This window comes from Rhinoderma darwinii, chromosome 3 (assembly GCF_050947455.1).
Source record: "Rhinoderma darwinii isolate aRhiDar2 chromosome 3, aRhiDar2.hap1, whole genome shotgun sequence".
Taxonomy (NCBI): Eukaryota; Metazoa; Chordata; class Amphibia; order Anura; family Rhinodermatidae; genus Rhinoderma; species Rhinoderma darwinii.
In genome coordinates this window covers 240,387,918-240,415,791 of record NC_134689.1, presented here as the reverse complement: position 1 = coordinate 240,415,791, position 27,874 = coordinate 240,387,918, and the positions used below count along the sequence as shown (strand labels likewise).

General features: G+C 42.2%; 1 protein-coding gene across 2 annotated transcripts in view; it reads left to right on the top strand.

The window, feature by feature from the left end:
- Positions 1-27,874, top strand: part of SND1 (staphylococcal nuclease and tudor domain containing 1) — a 684,058-nt gene that overhangs the window by 362,661 nt on the left and 293,523 nt on the right. For both annotated transcript variants that reach the window (XM_075857566.1, XM_075857565.1), the window contains exon 15: positions 17,654-17,795. In XM_075857566.1, the coding sequence (XP_075713681.1) occupies positions 17,654-17,795 (142 nt within the window). The remainder of the gene's footprint in view (positions 1-17,653; positions 17,796-27,874) is intronic.

Below are 27,874 nucleotides of genomic sequence, written 5' to 3'. Positions count from 1 at the left end.
AACATTGTAACGGTCTTCTTTGCTGCCATTATGAACTGGTAGCAGGGATTAAGTAGAACTCTTCCGCTTTAGACATTAAAGGCCATGTAAACCTTTTAAATACCATTTTTCTTAAATAAAAATGTCTATCAGTGTGATTGGGGCAACTTTAAACTACTTATATAAAGTTGCTCCAATGGCCTTTAATGTAGAACAATACACTATGTAATTCAAAATCGTCAAAAAGAGAAATAGAGCAAATGTTTGGTGTTAATTTTATGTGATGATTGTTTTAATTTTTTTTTTTAAGACCCTATTCACATCTGCGTCCGGCATTCCGTTCTGTTCCATCAGAGGAGCAGAACAACGGAGACAACTAGTGCCCGACGGAATCCATTGGCTTCAATGGGTTCCATCTGGTTATCTGTGAATTTACTGGAACGTTAGCGCAGCATGCTGCGCTATTGTTTCAGGTATTTTGGGCGGAATCTGCAACGGAAACCCCTAATGAAGCTATATCACTATGTGCAGCCACATAAACACACTATAACATTACTCATGTGTCATGACAATGAATATACATTACCTCCAGCCAGGACGTGACGTGTATTCATTCTCCTGACCACTTCTGTAGCGTCTCTGTGATTTACAGCTCAGCACAGCGAGATCTCGCTGTGAATGACCGTTTACAGCGTAATCTCGCGAGACTACGCCTGCTATGCTGTAACTCACAGAGACGCTACAGAAGTGGTCAGGAGAAGGAATACACATCACGTCCTGGCTGGAGGTAATGTATATTCATTGTCATGACACATGAGTAGCGTTATAGTGTGTTTATGTGACTGCACATAGCGATATAGCTATATTGCTATCTGCAGTGTAAATGAATGGAGAGAAGTGTATGACGCTGATTGGTCAGCGTCATCCACTCCTCTGTACAACGCCCACTTGGTCATATAGTAAAACACGTCCAGTTGTCCATTGAGAAACTCATTAGCATAAAGTTAATATAGGTCATAACTCCGTCAAAAATGATCGTTTTTCGAAATAAAAAACACTGCTGTAATCTGCATTACAGCGCCGATCACATCGTGTACAATATAGGCCACTTATAATGTGGTGGCAGAGCCTCTTTAAGGGGTTGGCACAGAATCGGTTTTGGAGACCTCTTGGCTTAGAAGATCATTTTAGCTTAATATCCATAATCTGTTTTTCAATGTGACTACTGCATTTCATATGTGGTTGTATTTTCCTCTGAATGTAGGTTATTTGGGTTCTCGTCACCTATTTGGTAGGCTCTGATTACATCATTTTCCCTTCTCCTCTTCTATGTCTGGTAACTCTCCGTGCGCACACTCTCTATTTTCATCTCAGTCTGTGTCTTTGCACATCTGATTGCTCCTCCAGCTTCCTCCGGTTTCCTGATTTGATGGAAACTTTTCTAATATTTATATCTAGTTCTTTCTGGAGCTTACATTGACACCAAATTTTTGGGGGCTATAGAAGCTACTAGTGATCTTCTAAGGCCCCCATGCACACGACTGTAAAATCGCCCGTAACTACGGGCCCATTCATTTCTATGGCCGACGGACACCTTCCCGTAATTCTACAGGAGGGTGTCCATGCCCTAGAAACCTGCCGAAAAAATAGGACATGTCCTATTTTTTTATTTTACGGACCATTCTCCTTTATGCTTTATACTTTATAACAGGTCATAATTACAGGCACGGTCGTGTGCATGAAGCCTAAAAGTTTGGCTTGCTGGAACATCTTCCAAAACTAGAGGCTTTGCAGGGATAATAGCTGCACTGAGATAAACTAAACTTAACATTAAATTCTGCCAAATAAAAATTACTAACCGCGAACGGTTAATAGAAATCCTGAAGTGAAGGTTCAGTTTTGCACTCAAAAATTGTATCTTTGGATAGGCTAAAGAGTACATCGACCCTTTCAAACATGCAAACCCTTTTTTTTTTTTTTCCCTTTTACAAGCTCTTGATTTTTATTTATTTATTTCTTTTTTGCTTGGAATTTCACCTTTTCTGGATGGCTTCTAAAAAAAAAGAGAGCCCAGTGAGTACTTTCAGTAACATGTGCTACTCCCCTCTCTCCTGCTCTAAGATTGCTGTATTTTCACAGCAGACTGGATTGTGGCACATACTACGCTCTCCATCTCTACCTGCTGTGTGATATCGTACTCTCCTACACTGAGTCAGCTCGCTTCTTCCTACCCCCTCTCACCACTATAGACTGTAATGTCTCCTCAGTCCTCCCTTTCTCTCTGCTGCTAAGATGATTTTACATAGTCACTGCAGCCTGGTAGAGAGAAGTCTGTGTGCTGGTGAGCCGAAGTGTGGCTTCTATTAAGCCTGACTATAAGAAAAAGAACGGTTGTATTTAGCATTAACTATTTAACTATCTAAAAAATTAACTATAAAATGCATGTAAAAAACACCTACAGTTTGAAACCTTTTTGTACAAGCGGTTTTTTCCCCAAAAAAACTAAGATGTTGAGTATGTACACATTAATAATCAACATGCCGCGGTGCCGCCATTAATCTGAGTCTAGTACAGTACTTACTAGAAGATCTGTTTAACAGGCAACATAGCTCCTCTCCAGAAGAGACCTGTGTATGTGTGTGCTGCTCCCAAAGTACTTTGTGATCCCTCGGTGACCTGGATACCTCCCTCGACTTTCATGCCCCATAGCTGACTTTTTTCAATTCTCACGTGCATATATTTACGGCGTAGCCTTGGCTAATTTGGCGTTTGCAATTGGGAATTTAGATTGTGAGAGTCATAGAGGACAGGAAGTGATGGCAATTTCTGTACAGCGCTGCAGAATATGTTGGTTCTTTATGTGACAATATATAAATAATATGCTATGTTTTGTAGCATTGTAAATACCATTTTAAAAGCCAGTCCTTTAACCCAAACTTTAGCTTCAGAATCTACATATGTTGTAGGTGTGTGAAATAGTCTTATCCAAAGTTCAGCTCTTGGTTCCCACAGGAAAGTTTGATATTTCAAAAGGTTGCAGTCTGGACTCTGACCCGCCTGTCTTAAATAAATGCCTCATGTACACGGCAGAGCAGAGTGCGCAGTGGCATATTGTCCTACCTAGCTCTAGCAACTCTGTATACCACTTGATGGTGCTCCGTACTTTACCGTATTATGAAGTTATTCTCCTCTCCGTAATACGGTATCCGATGAGGCACGACAATTTTTTTCCTATTGGATTCATAATGAAAAATGCTCAGTATGAAGTATAGAAGTGACCCATAGAAGTCCTAATATGTTCTTGTGCAAGAAGCCTAAAATTGTGTGAGATTACAGCACCATGTTCCTTGTTCTTTACTCCCCTCAAAAGTTTAACCCCTTAAATCTCAAGTCTATGGGCATGTCACGATCTGTGGGTATGTGCACCCACTGGGCCGTACGGCCATAGTGGTATAGCAGCTGGCCAAACAGGGTACAAAGTCGATGTCTATTGTTCGGATAAAGGTACCTGTGGCAATTGAGACAGTAGCAATGGTTTAGACTTGAATGGAACTCTGGCAGCAGGCAGACAACAGGTGCGGAGAAACACAGCGGGTGCAGTAGGCGAAACGACACAACTCCAACTCCGTATAGCACAGGAACACGGGAAACGGGATACAGGCATCCAGGAATGGGAAACACTGGAAAACACTCAAGGAACCATTTGCAAGACAGACATGGGTAGATACAAACACGTTCAGGCAATGCAGGGAGGGGCAGAGCCCTTCTTCTAGTCCAGGGTGATCTGGGAGCAATCAGCTCTCGCAAAGACTTGTTACATATTCCAAATCTGTGGGTGGTATTGATAATGTGTTGACTTGAATGAATTAGGAGCAATAGTTAGCAGTCTATAAAAGGTCAGTTTCCTTCTGTGCGTAAACACTGCTGACCTTTCTACTTTGTAAAAACGGTTACTATTTCCCATTTGTCAGTAGCTAATCAGTGGTATTTGCTTTGATCAGTTTTCTTGAGCTTCCATTTGAAATAAAATGTATATGGCAAATAAAGATTGAAAAAAAATCTTCTTATAAATGGGTGTTAGCTTACTGGGATACAAAGGGCAGGTTACTTTATCATATGGCGGAGTACTTGTTTTAGCTTTTAACATAAACCTCTTTTGATGTGCTAGTTTATGGCTGATAACCTGTATCTTTAGTGTTTATAAAGCTTTTTTTTTTAAGTGGATTTGGCTTTCTTTTATATTTCATTTGTATATGCACTTATCCTTTATTTGAATCATTAGGCTGTATTCACACGTGCTGTTTTTGCTGCTGTTCTTTGGGTATTTTTATTGTAAAAGTTAGTCAATGGTAAATCTTTTAGGGTATGTGCACACACACTAATTACGTCCGTAATTGACGGACGTATTTCGGCCGCAAGTACCGGACCGAACACAGTGCAGGGAGCCGGGCTCCTAGCATCATACTTATGTACGATGCTAGGAGTCCCTGCCTCGCTGCAGGACAACTGTCCCGTACTGAAAACATGATTACAGTTGTCCTGCAGCGAGGCAGGGACTCCTAGCATCGTACATAAGTATGATGCTAGGAGCCCGGCTCCCTGCACTGTGTTCGGTCCGGTACTTGCGGCCGAAATACGTCCGTCAATTACGGACGTAATTATTGTGTGTGCACATACCCTTACTGTCATTTTTTAAGAAGACCAAAACCTCTGCAAATCTGTGGCAAATAAAGCACCAAAAGCGTGTAAATACTGCCTAATGGTTCGAGTAAGGAATTATTATAATAAATATATATATATATATATATATATCTCCTATCCATTATAAAAAATAAAAATTGTGTTTTGTTCATGAATTCCAAAAATATTCAGGTTCTTAAAGGGTTAGTGCAAGCCCTTGACCACATATAAAAATAAACTGACCCATGGGGCCACTGTTCACATAAGAAGCATGAGTGAATAGCGACTACGCTAATGGCTAATGTACACAGTTGTATTATGTGTCTGTTTTTGTACGGGGCCATATTACGGCTGCCACAGAAGTGCATGAGCCCTCTGCTGTAACTTTTGTATGCCTCCGATTTCATAAAGAGGTACACAGAGCTTTTTACTGTCTCATCCTACAGAAATAAAAAAAATAAAAAATGTTTCATCAGATCCATATCCTATGGAGGTGTTCTCTCCTAAAAGCATTGCTTGTAGGGTAGGTTCCCAGCTCTTGACCTCCAACTTCACATCTCAGGATCTCCAGTCTGAGTAGCAAAGTGAGTGTTTACCATCGGGTACTGAGAAGCAAATTCCCGTGACCAGCAACATGACTACATATGAAACGTAAAACATTTGTTCTTAAATACAAAGTTTATAAGAAGCCCATTCACAATTGTTTAGTTATCAATAATTTTGCGTGAATTTTTGTGTTGGCCGGCTAAATCTTCACAAGTCTTGCCTGAATCGCATTCCTAAACCCTACCTATATGAAAGCAATGAGAATTAGAGAAGGGTTGTTAGATTTGTTCCAGTCACTTCTGTTCTCTCCACCCACAATCCCTCTGTAGATTAGACCGTATGATTATAGAGCAACAGTGCTCAGCCGTCATACAGTCACCAAGATATTAGATTTTCTTTTCCATCAATCAATAACCATGTAACATAGTAAAGTTCCCGTATCGCTAATCCCTTTGAAAGTCTGAAGGCGTCAACTCACATAGTGAATATTCCCACAACTCTGCTTCCAGGGCTTGGTCTTCTCCAGTATCACATCTTTGCACTGGTGGCTATATTCCAGTTATCAGACTCTAGGGAGTAGGGGTTATTTAATAAGCAATATCTTGAGTGTTTTATTGCTATCCCTGCTGTATTAACAGCATCTAATCAGAGAAATGTGATAAGCTACATTTATTACTTTTATAGTGATGTCTAATATAGATAGTCAAAATTACTGTAACCCTTAGCTATCCTTATAATACTGTTCCTCTAAAGGTAGACGCACTACTGCCTTGTTTTGATAGTCGGTGCCATTCAAAGCGAGGGTTAACATTGCTTCTTGCTCTCTTGCCTTCTATTTCCAGATTAGCCCTGCAGCTTGTGCATATTAATTCGGCAGAAGTGCTGATCTGTCTATCACTATATTCCCAGCTCGGTAACTTGGCTAGTACTCGGTGTGCAGAGCCTTCCCACCATATGTTGATGGATGTCACTGGAGTATATACCTTCTATGGCCATTCACCAATAAGTATATGAAATACTGAAAGCCTTTGCTTTTTTAAAATGTCGCAGTTCGATGCTTCCTGGAAAAAAAAATAGATGGCATTTCTGGTGGCATATATGGCATCAGTCAAAGTATAATGCTTTTGTCTGGGGAGGAGTTGATAAAGGAAGGGAAGGTCCTGAAAGCAACGTTTTGGATGCATTGTCCAATGGCTGCTGAGGACATTGTAGAAAAACTTCTCTTGGTGACCTGTGATTTGTGTTTTTTTTTTCGTCAACTTGATAAAAGAAATGCCTTCTGATATCTTTGTTGGGATAGGTTTCAGTTTTAAGCATTCATGAGTTTGGGAATGTGTGTTTTTTTCTTACGATAGCCCTTTGGGCTGCTGCCTAGGTAGTAATTGGCATTGGCATTACAGTTGAGCTTATAATACCTTACAATTGTTCTGTTGGGCCACACCGATACAATGTATGGCTTTATTACTGTACACCTTCATTGTCACGTATCACCTGATGGTTTTATTTTATATCCGTGCCATTGATGGCATCATCGGGGTAATGCCAATTTGCTTTCTAGATTATAAACCTAGTTTTAATGACTATTTCTTAAAGGACCTAGTGTGTTCTCATGTTTATCCCATGAAATTCTGTTATATTCCACTCAAATGCCATATGTCTTGGCTGCTTAGAAAGCGTTCAGAAGTCTAAAACATATCATGTTTTCCCCTCATCTCCTGCCTGCAGGCTCATGTTAAACCATGTAATGTACTCTTTTAGCACAAGTGATAAATGTAGGATCCTGCAGATACAAAGTCTAAGCAGCCAATAAAATGTAGGGAGCAGTGTTAAAATATTGCTGTAGAGAAGGCAAAGGGAAATCAATGCCTCCTGTTGAGAGGGAGAATCTGGCGTGTTTATTAGCCAATGTGCGTTTTGTATCTCCGGGCTGTAGAGAGATGAGAGACAGCGCCTTTCATGCTAGAAAGCTGGCAAGCAAACTTTTATTAGAAATGACTGCGGCTCTTTTTTTTGCAGGGTGTTTCCTCTTGGCCACATTCTACATAATACGGACTAGAAATCTCCAGATGCAATTCTGGGCCGGTTATCTGTATAATGGTCTGTAATGGATATAAAATACTTGCAGATTATCGGTTGATCCTGTAGGTTCCTGAATTTAGGACGTAGGCGAGCACACGGGCCTAATTTATAAAACAATCGTAGACCGAAACCTTACACGTTTTGCTAGTAGACATCGATCACTGTTTTTATTTTCTAATATAAACTAGTGAAATGATAGCGGAAATCCAGTTGGTTGATATCGGTGATGAATACTGGCTATGGGAACTCCCGCACCTCAGGAGAACATTGTATATATGCTCACACATATAAGGCCTCTATGGAAAGGATTCCATTTTACACAGGGATGCTGATAACTCTGTGCTCCAATATTTAGGTGGAAATACTCTACTCTCTAGAGAATGGAATTCTAGTTAAACATTTATTTTGTGACACTTGGGCTAAATTCAGACGAGCGTGTCGGGTTTGCACACCTAAAAAACGATGCATTTTTCGTTAATTTTTTGGCAGTGTGCGTTGCGTATTGGCATCAGCGTGCTTTGCGTGTGGCATGCGTTTTTCACATCTGTGCAAGCACTTCATTTTTAAAAAAAAAAATAAATTCTCTGCTTTTCATTGTATTTGATACGTGAAACACGGACAGCACACGGATGTCGTACGTGTGTTGTCCGTGGTTTGCACGCACCCGTAGACTTAAATGGGCGACTAGGTGCATGAAAACGCACCAATATAGGACATGCAGTGATTTTCACGCAACGGACACTCTTTGTGTGAAAAACAACGCATGTGTGAATGGCCCCATTGAATTGCATGGGCCCGTGTGCTGGGAGTTATATCAAAGAACAGCACACAGACGAGTATTACGCTGGTCTGAATGAGCCCTAAACCATTGTGATACTTCTCGCTATATCATACTAAAGTTGTAATCTCCCGCTGACGTTATGCAAACAATGCCAACACGGAGATAGCAGTACCTCTTTGAGCTGGCCATACACCTTAGCTTGTTCAGCCGACCGATATTTAATCTGGTTTCCTCATTAATAAGCATGCTGAGTTTGGCCTAGCATGCATGTTATTTCAATAGGGAGAGGGGGATAACCTGCTGCAAGACACCTTGGGAAGAAAGGAGCGGGCATGTTGAGTCCAGGCAAACCAGTCTCTGTAATAACCATGTTCTGGTTGTGTTATTAGTTTAATTTGAAATAATTAATACTACTTGTATTTCTGCTTTAAATGATACTGCACACAGAGTATCAATATACTTTGTGACAAGTCCCTGTTTCCATAGAAATGAATGTCATTTTCCTATAACTTTTAAGTGTTTAGAATTCATCAAGGCATATAATGTACTTAAAGGATCCTAATGCAGTTACGTTTATCCTTGTGTGAACGTTATCCGATGTGTAGGATGGTTCTGTGAAATAATTTGTAAAGGACATGATTTGTGATGTCATCTACCGCTTGAAAGCAGCCATACTGTAAGATTCTCCATTACTCTAAGGGCTGGTCCACACACAACGGAATTGCTGCAAAAACATTCTGCAGCAATTCCGTTGAAAGACGCAGACATTCCACTGCTGCAAAAGCACACAATTTTCTTCGGTTTTTACTGCAGAAAATGGTGCGGATTTTGCGGCGATTTTCACAATGTTGGGAGATTGAGACATCTCCTCTGAAAAACGCAGCAATTCTGGCCACTTTATGCAGCAGAAATTTACGAGCTGCAGTCCGAAAAATGCGCACCGGAGGTCAATTTCTGCTCTGAATTTTTACCCAGCATGTGGATGAGATTTGTTAAGTCTCATCTACTATGCTGCTACTGTATTCTGCTGCGTTTTTTTCCATTTGAAATTCCGGCTGGAAAAAACGCAGCAATTCCGCATCGTGTGGCCGAGCCCTATATCATTCTTATTTAGTAACTGCATGAAATAAGACAACCCTAAAAACACAACATTTTGCTGACTAACCTAAACCATCGTTATATTTTTGCTCTGCACTCTTCTGTGACTGTGCACATATCCGCTGCAGCAACTTGGATGAAGCATGTGATGCAATGTTTTTATTTTTTGGGTCTAGACATACACTGACCTTATGGGTGCTCACTTTTCTTTTTGACCAGATGTTTGTTCATCAAAACAGTTCGGCAGCAGGGGAACTTCAAACGCTGCCCGTGAATTATGCAGAAGAACTCCTTGTGTCTGATCAGAGAGGCTTTAAAGTGCAAGCTGCATAGTGCAGATGCTTTTGAAGCCCATTTTTCATAACAAAATTAAATCCTACCTTCACTTAAACCAATATTCTGACCACAAGCACAATCTAAAACTGCTTAAAAAACAGTAAGCATTATTCTGCAGTATGAAGTGCCATCAATTCATTGCTGCCTAGTGTTGTAGCCGGCTTTAGTAGGAGCACAACACATTTGTGCATTTCCCTAGTATAGTTAATAGGAACTTTTTATTCTATAGCTCTGGTCTCTTACAGGGGGAACCCCCCTGTGACAAGGGCTCTGCTATTCCTCTCGCCCAGGGAGGCCCTCACAAGGGGATTCAATTGTATCCGCGTCTAAATATGCGGATACAATTGACAGCGCTGGCGAGGCAAGAGAACCGTTGTTTCCCTTTCCAGCCATTTGGCTTTGTTTGTGATACAGGCATCGTGATGACATCATTGTGCCTCTTGCGTTGTTCCACTGGAGCAGGCCTCCTCATAAGAGACCAGGCCTGAATCACTGAAAGAGGACAAGAAAAACCTGACCAATGAAATTCATCCTTTTTTTTTTTTTTTAACGGACGTTAAAACTCAAGACAAACGGCTGTTAAAAACGGTCAGATGGCTGGGCAATGGATGAAAATTTGGAGACACGCTAATGGAAAACGTCCACGAAAAATGGATAGTTGCTCCATTTTTAGCATCCGTTTTTTTCAAAGTCGTTTGAATGTAGTCTAAGTTGTGTGAAGTAGATTAGTCTTGCATTACAGAGCGAAAAGTGGGATATTATATAATAATTGTGTTTTCTTGATCAAAGTGTTTAATCCTTGGTTAGTCAACTAAATCCATCAATTGTTTAGGCAAGAAATCTTGGAAGATAAAACACATTTTTTCACGTTGATTATATGTCCTTCAAGCTCTTCCTGGATTTTCCATTCGCATGGTTTAGTTGCAAGACAAAATACCATGTAAATCACTTCAAGGCTACATTCAGACAAGCGTGTTTTTTCTACATTTCATTTCAGTGTGGCATGCGGTTTTAATGTCCGTGCAAGCAGTTCTTCTGTTTTTGTTTTTTTTAATTCTCTAAATTTCTATCTAATTGATGCGTGAAACACGGACAGCACACAGATGTGCGCCTGTGTGCTGTCCGTGGCTTTCACGCACCCATAGACTTCAATGGGCAACTAGGTGCATGAAAACGCACCAATATAGGACTTGCAGTGAGTTTTATGCAACGGACGCCCGTGGCGTGAAAACTCAAGCATGTCTGAATGGCCCCATTGAAATCAAGGGGTCCGTGAGCTGTGTGTTTTAACGCACAGCACAGGGACGAGTATTACACTGGTCTGAATGAGCTCTAAGAGGTGGCAGGAGAGATGAGTACTAATAATAGCGGTTATACTGGCTCACGTTCGACAAGAAGTCTGTACATATCCAGAAACGCTAGAGACCTGGCACTTTGTGCTGCATGGCAGCCTTTGAATGGAAGCTGCGGACAATGTTATCATCCAGGCACAGTGTGTACAGGACAATAACGTGAATGAACAAATTTCATTGTGAGATTGAGCGGAGCGTGAGAACCCAACATGACCTGTGTACCAGCAGTATGACTCGTGTAGTGGATGAAATGTCTGCGGGATTCACTGATGTAAGGAGAGCAGGATTATCCTATATTCTCAGTACACCGTGCATTGCCTAACCACTTTGTCTGTACAGCGCCTTAATTGTAACTCCAATGTTGCCACATTGCATTTCAGTCATAACTTGTGGTTTTTGAATATTATGTTGGTAGAAAGTTGTGATCACCATGGCTACCAGATAGATGTGCTAGAATTATGTCCATGGTTTACATTGTTGATTCCGAAGCATGGTATGTTTTCTGACAAGAGCTGTAGGTGTGACGTTTTTTTGGATAAGAAAAGAAAATTCCCATGATGCCATCACTGTTTCATTAACCAGCAAGGTCATTGCAGCGTGCTTGACTGCATTGTGGTTTTCTTGAAAACGCACGGCTATCCAGAAGATGCTCAATATACAGTAGCTTGTATACGATCACAAGTTCTCCAGTGCGCTGTGAAATAGAACTAAACTGGAATGAATATGACCGAAATAGGACACGTTCTTAGGCTCTGTTCACGTCTCGTTATGGGTACACGTTCGGTGTAGCCAAAGGGCACCATTCACACGACTGAAAAAGGGTGTCCTTTTTTTCTTTTATAGAAAAGTTCTGCAGACTTTGCTTTCCCCAACTGTGGGCCACCGCAAATAGATATACCGCGCCATTTCATTATGGTTGACGTATACCACTATGGAATATTACCGACGATACTTATACAAAACGAAATGTGACTAGAGCTTCAGTCACACATGCTGTTATTAATGGTTTTCGCCTAGGGTGCGTTCACATAAATCAGGCGGGGAATCTCTTCTATCCGCCTCTTTAACCCCTTAAGGACGCAGCCTAGTTTGGGCCTTAAGGCTCAGAGCCCATTTTTTAAATCTGACATATTTCACTTTATGTGGTAATAACGTCGGAATGCTTAAACCTATCCAAGCGATTCCGAGATTGTTTTCTCGTGACACTTTGGGCTTCATGTTCGTGGTAAAATTTGTTCGATATATTCAGTCTTTATTTGAGAAAAATTGCAAAATTTAGAGAAAATGTAGAAAAAATAGCATTTTTCAGAATTTAAATGCATCTGCTTGAAAAACAGGCGGTTATACCACCCACAATGGTCACTAGTTCACATTTCCCATATGTCTACTTTAGATTGGCATCGTTTTTTGAACATTATTTTATTTTTCTTGGACGTTACAAGGCTTAGAACATAAACAGCAATTTCTCATATTTTTAAGAAAATTTCAAAAGCCTTTTTTTTAAGGTACCTGTTCAGTTCTGAAGTGGCTTTGAGGGGCCTATGTATTAGAAACCCCCATAAAGCACCCCATTTTAAAAACTAGACCCCTCAAAGTATTCAAAACAGCATTTAGAAAGTTTTTTAACCCTTCAGGCATTTCACAGGAATTAAAGCAAAGTGGAGGTGAAATTTGCAAATTTCGTTTTTATTTCTGAATTTCAATTTTATTCTATTTTTTTTCTGTAACAAAGAAGGTTTTACCAGAGAAACACTACTAAATATGTATTGTCCAGATTCTTCAGTTTTTAGAAATGTCCCACATGTGGCTCTAGTGCGCTCGTGGACTAAAACACAAGCCCCAGAAGCAAAGAAGCACCTAGTGCATTTTGGTGGTGCTTTTTTATTAGCATATATTTTAGGCAGCATGCCAGGTTTGGAGAGGTGTTGAGGTGCCAAAACAGTAGGAATCCCCCAAAACTGACCCCATTTTGGAAACTGCACCCCTCAAGGAATTAATTTATGGTTATTGTTACCATTTTGACCCCGTAGTTTTTTCACAGCGCGTATTTGAATTGGGCTGTGAAATTAAAAGAATGACAATTTTTCCAATAAGATGTCATTTTTGATCAGAATTTCTTATTTTCACCGGGAACAAAATGCCCCATTTTGTTGCCCAATTTGTCCTGAGTGCGGCAATACCCCATTTGTGGTGATAAACTGCTGTTTGGGCCCATGGGAGGCCTCAGAAGGAAAGGAGCGCTATGTGTTCTTTGGAGCCCAGATTTTGCTGGATTGGTTTTCGGGTGCCATGTCGCATTTGCAGAGCCCCAAAGGTATCAAAGCAATGGAAACCCACCAGAAGTCACCCCATTTTGGAAACTACACCCCTCAAAGAATTTATTTATGGGTGTTGTGACCATTTAGACCCCACAGTTTTTTCACAGAATTTATTTGAATTGGGCTGTGAATTCAAAAAAATGTAATTTTTTCCAATAAGAGGTAGTTTTGGCTCAAAATTTCTTATTTTCACAAGGAATAAAATACCACATTTTCTTGCCCAATTTGTCCTGAGTGTGGCAATACCCTATTTGTGGTGATAAACTGCCGTTTGGGCCCATGGGAGGGCTCAGAAGGAAAGGACCACCATGTGGCCTACTGGGAATTTTCTGGTGCTAAGTCATGTGTGCAGAAGCCCATGAGGTATCAGTACAGTTGAAACCCCCGAGAAGTGACCCCGTTTTAAAAACGACACCCCTTAAGGAATTCATCTAGAGGTGTAGTGAGCATTTTGACCCCACAGGTATTGTGTAAAAGATAATGTGCAGCAGTTGGTGCAGAGTGAAATTTGCAATTTTCTATACATATATGACAATTCAGTGTCCGATATATTGTGCCCAGCATGCGCCACCGGAGATATACACCTCATAAACTGTAATGTTGGCTCTCCCGGGTACGGCAATACCCTACATGTGGCTGTTATCAGCTGCCTGGGCACGCAGCAGGGCTTAGAGGGGAAAGATGAGGAGGGGTAAGCTGTGCGAAGTGGATCAGAGCGAGTAAAACTGGGGTAAATTAAAAATAAAGGGATGGATGATAAATTTGAAAACACTCTTTCATACAGAGCTCTGGTTTTTCGGGACACGTGTCACATTGGTATATTGTGTCCTCCCTTATCCCCCTCTTATAGCAGACTCTGCACCTCTTTTGACTTTTTCCCTTCTTGCCAGTTTGGGGAACTTCTCCTAAAAAGTGTTGCCCTGGTACGATGCCTGTGGCCTCACTTCCAGAAGTACTGTAAGGCTTCAGGACTTGATCTGACAAGTCCACCCCTCCCATGTACCTATTGTAGTCCAGGATGCAGTCTAGTTTGGGGGTCCCTGTACTGGTACCTTGTACAGGTACATGGGTACTGGTGTGGCATCTCCCTGGTCTTGTACTTGACACACAATATGTTGCTGCTAGATTGTGCCCTGCTCTCACCCCTTCTGAGTGTTTGCCCAAGCAGAGTCGTAGGGAGGCCTCTCAGGTTTCTTCTAGCAGTGCCGCATGCCGCAGGACTTCTGGAAGCGAGGCAGTTGAAGAGTGGGACGCTGGTATAAAAATTATCCAGGTAGAGGTGGTAACCCTGGTCCAGCAGTGGGTGCAACAAATCCCACACAATTTTTGTATTAACTCCCAGTAAGGGGGGGCATTCTGGGGGCTGAGAACTGGTGTCCTTCCCTTCATATATCCTAAATTTGTAGGTATACCCTGATGCACTCTCGCAGCTTATACATCTTCACGCCATACCTTGCCCTCTTACCCGGCAGGTACTCGCGGAATTGAAGCCTCCCTTTCAAATGTACCAGGGATTCATCTATAGAAATACACTTCTCGGGGGTGAATGCTTGGGAAAACCGGGCACTGGAACGGTCTAATAGGGGTCTCCGTTTATACAAACGGTCAAAACTGGGGTCATCTCGGGGTGGGCACGGCTCATTATGAGTATAATGTAAGAAGCGAAGTATTACCTCATTTTTATTTTATTTTTTAGTTTCCAGCTCAGTTCTGAAGTTGCTTTGAGGGGCCCATAGATTAGACACCCTTATCAAACACCCCATTTCAGAAACTAGACCCCTCAAAGTATTCACAACAGCATTTAAAAAGTTTATTAACCCTTTAGGCGTTTCACAGGAATTTAGAGCAAAGTAGAGGTGACATTTAATTAATTTAATTTAATTTATTAGGCACCATGTCCGGTTTGAAGAGGTCTTGTGGTGCTAAAACAGTGGAAACCCGCCAAAAGTGACCCCTTTTTGGAAACTAGAGACCTTGAGGAATCCATTGCAGTTTTCTTGGGGTGCATGCGACTTTTTGATCAGTTTTTATTCTAATTTTAAGTGGCGTGGTGACTAAAAAAACAGCAATTTTACTATTGTTTTTTATTCAATTTTTTTTACAGCGTTCACCGTGCGCTATAAATGACATATTCACTTTATTCTGCAGGGCGATACGATTACGGCGATACCAGATGTTTATAGTTTTATTTTATGTCTTATGGCGTTTGCACAATAAAATACATTTTGTAAAATATTATTTATTTTTTGTGTTACCTTATTCTAAGAGCCATAACTGTTTTAATCTTCCATCAGGAAAGTCGTGCGAGGACTTATTTTTTGCGTAACGAACTGTAGTTTCAGTCAGGACCATTTTTAGGTACATGCGACTTTTTGATCTCTTTTTATTCCATTTTTTGGGAGGTGAAGTGACCAAACAATTGTGATTGTGGTACGGTTTATTATTATTTTCTCTTACGGCGTTCACCGCGCGGGATAAATAACGACATCGTTTTGTAGTTCAGGCCGTTACGGACGCGGCGATACCAATTATGTATAGTTTATTTGTTTATATATTTTTATTAATAATAAAGAACTGATAAGGGAAAAAGGGGGACTTTTACTTTTATTACTTTTAAATCTTTTATTTTCTTATTTTTACACAACTTTTTTTAACTTTTTTACACTTTTTTTACTTTGTCCCACTAGGGGACATGAGGGCAGGAGGCTCTGATCGCTATTCTAATACACTGCACTACATGCGTAGTGCAGTGTATTAGAGCTGTCAGCTGTTCGCTGACAGCAAGCATAGTGGGTCCTGATTTTGTCGGGACCCACTAGGCTTCCGTCGATGGCGTAGCCAGAGTCCATTGTTAGGATTCTGGTTGCCATAGTAGCCATCACGGCCCGCTATCGTGTAGCAGGCCGGCGATGGCAGCTTAACCCCTAAGAAGCCGCGATCGCTATTGAACGCGGCTTCTAAGGGGTTAATCGGCGGGGACCACCGCGATCGGTCCCTGCACACTAAGCTGTGATAGCCTGCTGTCGGAAATAGCAGGTATCACAGCTCAGACACGCGCCGGGATTAAATGGCGCCGTGTTTACTCAGGTCAGTAATAGTACTGACCTGAGCGCGAACGTTCTACTTAGCAGGACGTACTATTACTGACCTGAGCGCGAAGGGGTTAAAGAATAAATAAATAGCATGCTTGATTTGTACAGCGGCCCCATATGCAGCGCCTGTTCACATCCAGTGGGACATTAAACCCAATGACCCACTTGACCGGTCCCGTAGCATACGACGGATAGGTAATATGTTCGGTTAATTCCTGTTCTTTCCTTGAAAGTATAAAAACAGAAGCACACCCTTAACAATAACGGGACTAAAAGGCTTGTTAAAATTTAATTTGCTACTGTGTATTAATGTTTAATGTTGGCAGTTTGTATGAAAGGAACAATGTAATAAAGTATTCATTTTTGAGATTTATTATCTATGGCGATGAATATGCATTTACACCTGGGTGAAGGGCAACCCTTTTTACTTTTGAGTTACGAAATAGACCGTGATCTTGTTAGTAGAAAGGATAACGGACATGGTTTTCTTCCTGTAGTATGAATTGTTATAAGCATTTTCATCAGCGTAAGACTTCTGAATTTTCATTTATTTCAACTCTGATTACAGATAGATCATAAGCCAGTCATTATCTTGTGATTATAGTAATAGCAGCAAACTGCTCTGGTTGATCTCTATGTATATATATATTGTGTGTGTGTGTGTGTGTGTGTGTGTGTGTGTGTGTGTGTGTGTGTGTGTGTGTGTGTGTGTGTGTGTGTATATATATATATATATAATATAGTAATCTTGCTTATTTATTACCTATTAGTAACCCAATTGAACATTCCATTCAGATTGTTCTCAGCGGCTGCTATCACGTAACCATAGACTGCTTTTGACCAAATTTGAAGTTCTAGAATTTGTCCTGACACCAGATACTTGGGCTTGGGGGTTGATCAGAGGCCTAACTTGGAGTTCCAGGGCCCTAAAGCAAAATCTGTAACAAGGCTTCACATCTACCATGTGCAATTTATGATACTGGGTCTTCTTATGTAGCGGAGGGGACTTTGGATCCCTCAAGGCCTAGGGCCCAGGTGTGAGTGTTCTGCACCCTCCTATAGTTACGTCCCTTATGTTGATGAATAAAGGAAATGTTAGATTTGGTCATTCACCTATATGGACAAATGCCATTTATTGTGGGCTCCATAATCTATCATGGTAATTTGTTCAGAATATTTTAAAATTATTATAGTTGTGTAAGGTATGCTTTACAGGCAATCTCCTCTGTTACTGGACTGGCTACCCATTAGATATTCTAAAAGAAAAATGTATTTCATTAAATGTTGTACTTGCTCTTTTTACTTTATATCCATTATGATACTTTCTGTCATACCTCTTGACTTAATGTTTAATGTGTTTTTTGTTTTTTTGTTTTTTTTTTCCCTCTCCAGGACACCCAGAAAGCAAAACAGTTTCTCCCCTTCTTGCAGAGAGCTGGTCGTTCAGAAGCAATTGTAGAGTATGTATTCAGTGGGTCCAGGCTCAAGCTTTACATGCCAAAGGAAACTTGCCTTATCACCTTTCTCCTGGCGGGTAAGTGAGCAGTGTACAGAGAATGTAATGTTTTATCACAAATGTCCAGTTTCACGTTATATTGTGTTGTATTTGTGCACTTGGAGAGCCTGTCACCTTCAGGTGGACTCCCTTCCCCACAGTGGCCCTTCTGGTTATTATGAGAAATTTCCTCCTTGCCAATGTTGTCAGGCCTGTTCCCAGTTAGTCTGTGCCAGAAGTGGCAGTCATTATCGGATCTGCTTTTTGTGAAGCCTCAGTAAGGTGATCTACCATGTGAGCAGGGATAGGTACACCTGGAGTGTAGAGGCCACTACTACAGATTCTTTTTCATTAGTTACGTACTGCACTTGCTTCACAGCTATGCTTTCTACATATGACTTTTTGCTGCTCTGCCCTGCTGAGAGAACTACTACAGCCGATAGTCCTGGTCAACACTCATAAGTGACCATATGTTTCGCCAATAAAGGGCCTGTTCTTTAGGTCACTTTTAGAGAGTCAAAAAGTGGATGTATTTTAGCATCTGTATTACGGCCACAAGAACTGGATCCACCAGCGGTTCTATTACATGGAATAAGGCCATGAGCACCTAACGTCCATTCAAGTGAAGCATTACATAGGACTAGAATGATCCAAGTTTTGGTCAGTAGAAACATATGAGTTGGTGTATTACCTGTAATACAGGCCTTAAAATGGGTCTGTGTTGTGGTCATCTGAAACTGGCCATAAAGCAGTCTCCTAATTGGTTGTGGGCTTGTGAAAATGGAAATTATGTGGTTCCGTGTTGGAAGAAAGTAACTGATTATCAGATACAAGATTAATAGAATTTCCCTGTAGATCACTATAGCTAGAAATTTGGGGATTGTGCAGGTCTATTCAAGTTGACTTTCACTTTTTTTTGTAAATGTTAAATAACAGACGGAATCGCAGGATTTCTCACCAAAATATGCATCTGGTCTCTAAACCCAGTTGTGTTTATGCTAGTAAATCCTATTTAGTGGCCTAGAAATCCACAGGTAATTTGTGGCTTGTATTCCGCATGTAATCTGATAGTGTTGTCCTCCTTAGCTGCATGAGCTGTCAGATTGCCTCTTTATCGGATCTCTGTGCTTTTCATGTCAACAGCTGGAGTGATTCAGCAATTTATTCTGCGCATTCATGTACTGAGGTGCAGAACTAAATATAGTTACTAGGGACACCACTGACATTACCTGCTGTGCTGTAATCCCTGTTGGTAGTTCGGATATATCGACGAAGAAGAAAGAAAATCTAGCACTGAACACACTACTGTTGTAATATTTGAATCACCGCTATATGGCGACGGTATTACAGGAAGTTCAGCTGATTTTATTTTGCGTGCCAGACACCTAACCATACAGCTCTTGAGAAGTACAGCCACCTTATTTATTTTTTGTCTTTTTTTGTTGTTTCACCTAGTACACTGCAGTTTTGTTTCTCATGACGAGTTAATCCCTGATGCAGAAAGTTAGTTTTCAATAAAAAAAAGAAAGGATTGGGATGTCATGAAGAAATCCGATTGTCACCTTAAGACCATTTGAGACTGCACTAAAATGTGTATAGTATAAGGCCATTTTTAGATTGCCATCATTTGGCTCCATGTAGGATAGAGTAAGAACAAAGCAAGGGAGCAAATTAAACAAAAAAGTGGGGAGTTAGATCTGACCGGATCTGATGCTGTTCTTGGTTATATTATGACTGTGTGAATGCTACCCTTTAGTGTTCACCATCTAGAGACTTAGCAAGGACTTTTAAAACTTTTTAATTGGAGGCATGACCTATTAACCTGTAAACCTCCACAACAGCACCTGAGCAGAAAATGCTCCTCCTATTGTTTATACCATACGTCCATCACCGCTCTAGATCTTCTGGAAGTATGATAAATGAGAAGAGATGATGCTACTGGTAGCGGATTCATTTCAAGCCCTGTGCTTTGCAGACTTATATTGGGCTAGATTTGCCTGATGCAGGAGGAGAAACCAGAAACAACAATGCAACTCACACGCCCTTCCACATGGCCTTCTTTTCAGTCCATTTTTCTTGCCAAATAACGTTAGCAGATCCAATTGGTGGTATAATAATTGTTGTTCACATTCAAATTGTAGCTACTCCCATTTTTGGCACAAATTTTGTGGACCTGACGTGGACCAAAGTCTATGTCTCCGGATGCACTGTAGGGTAGGCACACACTGTGCGTAAACACTGCATATTTTCCTCCACAGATTTCATTGCAGAAGATCTGCAGCGTAGTACCGTAGCAGCAGTGTAGATGAGATTTGAACAATTCTCATCCACACACAGCGGAAAAAAATTGCAGTACAGTTTTTATAAGCCGCAGCATTTCAATTTATGCTGCAGAATCACTACTCTTCTGTTGCGGGTTCTCCCCATTGTATTCAATGGGATGTAAAACCCGCAACAAATAGCTATGTGTTGTGACTTTTGCAGCGGAAACGCTGCGATTATGCTGCAGAAATCACAAATGAGAAGAAAAAAAAAGCTTTTTTTTTTCTTTCTTTTCGTTAGAATGAATAAACGTTATACTTACCTCTGCCATTGTCCTAGCAGTGCAATCCTCTGTTCTGAGTGCAGCCCGGCCTCCTGGGATGACATTTCATCCCATGTGACTACTGCAGCCAATCATAGGCTGTAGCAGTCACATGGACTACTGCATCATCTCAGGAGGCCGTTCTACACTCAGGAAGAGAGGGACATGTCGCCATGGCTATGCGTGGGTGGTAAGTATAAACTTTTTTTTTCCTATTCCTGCAGTATTTCCGCCGCGGACATACTGCCCGAAAAACTGCACCAGGATTTGGTGCGGTTTTTCTGGCGGAATTGCCTGTGACTGCCAGGATAGATACACTGTGTACTTTTATGCAGTGTATCCGTTCTGTGTTCGTACCCTTAATGAGGTTTGTGACGACTTGAATTTTTTTCACATCACTGCTGTTGTCTAATTGTTTGACCTTGGTAAGCTACTCCTAATGTAATAAGGCACGAAATGGAAGTACCATGTGTATCTGTTCCTGTGACTTATGGATCTTTTCCTGAGGGTTCTTGCTGGAGCAGAAAGCCCCCAGTTCTGACCTACTAATATGAGACACTGGAATAAAAAGATTTTTCTGCCTCTCACTTAGGCTGGGCTCACAGCAACATCTGAACGCAGCTTTAGGATGAAAAAGTATTGCTTGTCACAGCGTTATGAAGCATAAAGGACTTCCAATAAACCGAACTCTAAATTCAAGGCACTGCTGAGCCTGTGCTCACACGGGAAGACTCCAAAATGTTTGCCTCTTCGGAGTAGATGCTTCAGGTTAAGAGAATTGTAGGAGTGCGCAACCTCCACAAGGTGTTCTGTGGCCAGTAGTTCTTCCTCCAGCTACATTCAGCAATGGGGATAGATTTAACCTATTCCATGCTAATAAAGTGCAATCGTATATTATTGCAACACGCTTATAAGAAATGAAAAAGTAATTTATTATACTCACAACAGATATGATAAAAACATGCATCAATAAAATCTCGTGCACAGCATGCCAAAGGAGCAGCCCAACCCTGGGTTTCGCCATATTCCAGCTACTTCCTCTATAAAGGACTTCCAGACCATCCAGAATTAAATGTTTAGTTCCTGGATCGGTTCTTCCAGTACACAAAAATATTACTGAACTTTTTAGAAAGTCCTGATAAGGATTCTATATTCTTAGAAAACAAAAAAAATCTTCCCCCAACGTAAGAATCTTGTTCTGGATTAGGTTTGTCACAAAAGAACGTTAGAGAAAATAATTTGTTATGATAACTCTGATCGCTTCTAACCGGGAGAGATTTTCAGAATCCATCATTGTCAATTGAGCTAAGCAGGCGATATGTGAGCATCATCGAGCATTAGATGGGCTGAGAGAACCCACTGCTATCATTCACCGTATCTGTAAGGCAGCTAGAAGGAAAAGTTTCCCTAAGGGTATGTTCACACGCTTAGCAAAAAAAAGTCTGAAAATATGGAGCTGTTCTCAAGGGAAAACAGCTCCTGATTTTCATTTTGTTTTTTTAAGCAACTCGCATTTTTTCACAGCGTTTTTTACGACCGTATTTGGAGATGTTTTTCTATAGAGTGAATGAAAAACGGCTCAAAAAACTAATGGCTCAAGAAGTGACATGCACTTCTTTTTCGCGGGCGTCTATATACGCGGCCGTTTTGAGAAACGGCCGTGTAACAAAACGCCCCGTCGGAACAGAACGCTGTTTTCCCCATTGATATCAATGGGCAGATGTTTGGAGGCGTTCTTCTTCTGATTTTTTTCGGCCGTTTATGGCCCGAAAAATGGCCGAAAATAAGCCGTGTGAACATACCCTTGGTATCATAAACCTTAAAGATTACAGATGGCTGTAGTTGCTCCCTAAAAACTCATTGATCTGGTGCATGTCTTTCCCTTTCCGGTGAGTATTAGTTAATCGCTTGCCCGTTGCAAAGGTTTTATGAAAACGGAGTTATGCCAGTCTTTAACTCTTAAGAAATAATTAAGACAAAGTGAGGCCTTAGGCGGGATTCACACGACAGGGTTTCCCGGCCGGGTGCCGGCCGTTCATAAATCGGCCGGCACCTGGCTGCATTAGGAATAATAGACCCCTAATGGGGCTATTCACATGACCGATTTTTTGACGGGCGGGATAACTGCCTGGCCCCCATAGAAGTCTATGGGGCCGGGTAATACACGGCCATCACCGGAATGTGTCCCGAGTGATGGCCGGGTCTACCGGCGCTCACGCACTCTCTCTCCTCCTCCTCACAGTGCAGAGTGCATGTGAGGAGGAGGAGGAGGGTCTTTTTTTGCTCCCTGTAGGAGTCGGCCGGGGATTGGGGATTCCGCTACAGGAGAAGTGCGTGACTACACTGTCCATATATGGACACAGCGAAGTCACTCACTTCTGCAGCGGAATCCCCGACTCTATGGCCGGGGATGCTGCTACAGGAGAAGTGTGTGACTACACTGTCCATATATGGACTCAGCAATGTCACTCACTTCTTCAGCGGAATCCCCGAGTCTATGGCCGGGGATTCCGCTACAGGAGAAGTGCGTGACTACACTGTCCATATATGGACACAGCGAAGTCACGCACTTCTGCAGCGGAATCCCCGACTCTATGGCCGGGGATTCCGCTACAGGAGAAGTGCGTGACTACACTGTCCATATATGGACACAGCGAAGTCACGCACTTCTGCAGCGGAATCCCCGACTCTATGGCCGGGGATGCCGCTACAGGAGAAGTGCGTGACTACACTGTCCATATATGGACACAGCGAAGTCACTCACTTCTGCAGCGGAATCCCCGACCTGTGGCAGGGAATTCTTCTCCAGGAGAAGTGAGTGACTACACTGTCCATATATGGACACAGCGAAGTCACGCACTTCTGCAGCGGAATCCCCGACTCTATGGCCGGGGATTCCGCTACAGGAGAAGTGCGTGACTACACTGTCCATATATGGACACAGCGAAGTCACGCACTTCTGCAGCGGAATCCCCGACTCTATGGCCGGGGATGCCGCTACAGGAGAAGTGCGTGACTACACTGTCCATATATGGACACAGCGAAGTCACGCACTTCTGCAGCGGAATCCCCGACTCTATGGCCGGGGATGCCGCTACAGGAGAAGTGCGTGACTACACTGTCCATATATGGACACAGCGAAGTCACTCACTTCTGCAGCGGAATCCCCGACCTGTGGCAGGGAATTCCTCTCCAGGAGAAGTCAGTGACTACACTGTCCATATATGGACATTGAAGTCAGTGACTTCTCCTGGAAGGGGGCGGGGGGGATGGGTGCAACCTACAGGGGGCTGTGTGGCATCACCTACAGGGGACTTGGTGGCGTCGCCTACAGGGGGCTGGGTGGCGTCGCCTACAGGGGGCTGGGTGGCGTCCCCTGCAGGGGGCTGTGTGGCGTCGCCTGCAGGGGGCTGGGTGGCGTCGCCTGCAGGGGGCTGTGTGGCATCGCCTACAGGGAGCTGGGTGGCATCGCCTACAGGGGGCTGGGTGGCATCGCCTGCAGGGGGCTGTGTGGCATCGCCTGCAGGGGGCTGTGTGGCATCGCCTGCAGGGGGCTGGGTGGCATCGCCTGCAGGGGGCTGGGTGGCATCGCCTGCAGGGGGCTGGGTGGCATCGCCTACAGGGGGCTGGGTGGCATCGCCTACAGGGAGCTGGGTGGCATCGCCTGCAGGGGGCTGTGTGGCATCGCCTGCAGGGGGCTGTGTGGCATCGCCTGCAGGGGGCTGTGTGGCATCGCCTGCAGGGGGCTGTGTGGCATCGCCTGCAGGGGGCTGTGTGGCATCGCCTGCAGGGGGCTGTGTGGCATTATCTACAAAGGGCTGTGTGTGGCAACAAATTTAAATGAAATTCATCCGATTTTAAAACGGACAGGGAAAAAAACGGATGCAAATCGGGTCCAAATCGGCCGGTAAAAACGGCAACTCGGAACGGAATAGGAACGGATGCAAATCGGCCAAAAACGGCCGATTTTCCCGGCCGACACTCGGACCCTGTCGTGTGAATGAGGCCTTACTCCATGCTTATAGCTTTGTAGTTTATCTACCATCTGCACACAAGCTTGTCTTTATGAAGCCCGGTATGACATTTGGAAACAAGATGAGGAATCGTGCTTTTGTAGGAAAGTCCTACCTCTTGTGGTCAAAAATAATAATGGCCTTGTGAAAACAGTGTAGCAGATAATGATTTTGTGTGCGTTTTATTTTACATTTATATAATATATTACATTTATTCCTTAGGTCATGCGCATGGCTTTATACCGTAAAATCTGGGAATCTATGTCATCTCTTTGGTGTGTAGTTTAGTTTAAAGTCCTTCCAGGCTGAGGGGATCCTCACTCTAGTTCCTAAGTTTGATGTATTTAGCGGTTAGCAGTGTTATAAAACAATATATTCTGTCAGGAACTTTCAGCTTCTTGTTTAAAGGAACTCTAAACCCAAAAAGGAGTGAAGGGAAGCTGCTAAATTATGTATTCTGAGGGGGCTGGTCTGGATCGTAACCCTAGTGAAAACATATTTTTTTTAACTAGAATGTGAATTTCTCATATGACCCTTTTTATAGTAATCCAACAAGGGTAAACTTCAGTTAGTTTAAAAGCAAATTAGTGTTTTTTGTGTTTTTCTTGGCAACTTTACAAATAAGCAGTGAATGACCTGAGACGTTTGACGCATGACTGTGGTTATTGTTTTATTTGGAACGGAGTAGCATCCATATGATTGGATGATGGCATGCTTCTGTCTTAACTAGCAGGACTAGCGATTTTATGAAATCCAACCTGACAAATTAGATTTCCACTCGCATCTGATTATCGAACCTAGTAGTTTTGAGAGTACTTATGCTGGAAACCAGTGAATTGCTAAACCAGTAAAGTTTGCAAACATTTTTTTAACTTTAGGAGTAGTGAATTCCCTTTGAAGTTCAGCACAGCACAGATCACCACCGGATACCAGACCGTAGTTTATTTTAGTCAACAGACAGAAGATTAGAGAATGGGGCAGATATTTATCAATGTATTTGCATTTTCTGATGTAAATACGTTACAAATTATGGCTCTCGGGACGAAAACCATATTCATGAATCCCCTGCACCACTTTTTCCAACACAGACGAATGACTGACTAAGTTAGTTTTGCCTTCGTGTCGCCAAGAGCGTCTAGTTTGAGTTTATGACGTTGTTTTTAGCCTGTTGATAAATCTGATGCATGCTGCACTGGGGAAAGGAACTGGTGCTCTCCTCTGTAAGCCACTTCCTGGTCTCTGAAGGAGAGCAGCTCCCTAAGGCCCTGATCACATCATGTTTGTGGTATCCCGACATATACCAGGCACAGTAGAAAAAAAGTTGCCACTACTAGTCAGTCTTTAAGGTAGGGAGCAGGTACGTAGAGCAAAATGGGGCAGGAGATAAAATAATGCCGCCAGCAATGGTCTTTTCGGTCAGAAGAAGCGCTACACTTAGCGTGAAACAGGCTGTAACCTTCTATGCAATCTGCTTTGTCCTCCCTTGTACGCTTTTTATTTTTTGTTGGATGTCACAATAAAAGAAAGAAATACAACCAGACGGGTGAGTGCCGTAATTTCACCTTCTTACTACTTGGTATCCCGACATATACTGTAAACGGATCCCATATAATAGCATTCATCACCCATAGGGTACCATTGCAAAACAGATTTATGGAACTGTATACTTTTTTTACGAGACAATGCTGTGTGGAGTAGCACAGTCTACTACTCTTTTCCATACTCTTTCAGTTTTTTGTGATGTATACCAGCCAGAAGAAGTCCAAAAGGACACTTTTTTTTTTTTAGTTTCCATCAAGTTTATGTAACCCTCTGGACACAGAAAGTGAGCCATACACATATACATTATCCATGAATAAGGCGCTAAACATTTATTGTAGCTACCATAAAGAACATATGTCCGGCTATGTTTTCTAGTAAGGCAAAGCAGGTAGGTTGTACGTGTCTCTAGAATGGAAGGCCCAAGACAAATTTAAAAAAGCACATTCGATATACACACATTAGTTCTTTTCCATATAATATATTGGAAATAACATTAAAAGAAGATTTATGAGTGATTCCCTTTTAAGCTCATCTGTCAGGTCTTCTGTGCTACCCAATCTCAATGGGGTTGATGCTCAGCTCGGAGATAGCTTTCTATTATTTGACTTAGTACTTTCATGTAAAGAGCTGTTTAAATGCTGCCAGGACCCGTAGAGAGAGCGTTTGAATCCTGCTTTCCTCGTCCACACATAGTGATTGACAGATTTTCCTGTATAAGTTTGCATGCAGGCAGACCTGTCAATCATGGTGTGTGGGCCAGGGAAGGAGGGCTCACAAGCTTTTTCTGACTCCTGGCAGCAGTTACCCAGCTTTTTAGATGAAAATACTGAATCAAATCAAACAATATATCCACTAGCTTTGCTGCCCTCAGATAGGGCACCTGTCCGAGCTTCTTTAACTGATTATAGGTATTTCGTTTTACTATGATGCCTGCTTTATTGGAGTTAGGAGGTTTTCAGGTATACTAACAAATTTTAATATGTAAATTAAAGCAGATCTGTCCCCTCAATATGCCTCCCTAGGTAAGGGCAAAATATTACAGGTCCATTTTCCTATTAGTCAATATGGCCCAAAAGTATTGTGCTGTTTAGATAATGGGAGTGATCAAAGAATGCACAAAACTCATAGCTTTGAGTCCCGTGTATTCATGTATTCCTCCCCCCGCCCTCTTTACTGTGATTGACGGCTGACTGCTGTGAAGCTGCTGTGTGTCCAGATAGGTAATGGAAGTACATTCATCTCGCAGTGATAGCAGGGACACCGTAATTGTGCTCGGGCAATCCTGTGTGTAAAGGAGGTGCAGCTGTGATTGACATCCACCACCCCATTGCAATTGTTTAACCTTTTGTGTGCTGCGATCAATAGCGAATGCACCATCACAAAGGAGGGGAATTCCCTTTGCCCACTAATCATCAGCCCTCGTGGTAGCGATCGGTTTTAAGGGACAGCCGCATGCCCCCATGGCTGCTGTGAGCTAATCCTTTTTAGGGCATACCTGAGGTATGCGCTAACAGCTGCCTGGGCATTTCCTGAGGATAGACCATCAATTTTATCTCTACAGATAACCCCTTTAATGTCTATGTGCAAGTGACTGGGCATCAAGAGCAATGACAAAGGAACAGACACAGAGACCCTATTTAAAAAGTGCAGTTACACAAACAAAAAACAAGACCGCACAAGAGTTTGTGCATGGATCCTTGAGAGAGGGCCTTCAATAACATTCTGCTGAAACATTAGTTTAGTCCAAATTGTTAAATTGCGTCTCTACATCTACACTTCTGAATATTTCAGTATTTTAGTTGTGGTTGTTGAATTTTAAGAGTTTTCTTCTCCTTTAGACCACTTTCACGCAGTAGTATTTTAGTCAGAATTTTGCATCATTGTTTGAAAGCCAAAACTCTGAGTGGGTCCAAAATCTTTCCATTATACTTTTTTTCTGTTTTATGTTTCATTCCCGGTTTTGGTTTGCAAAGACGGAT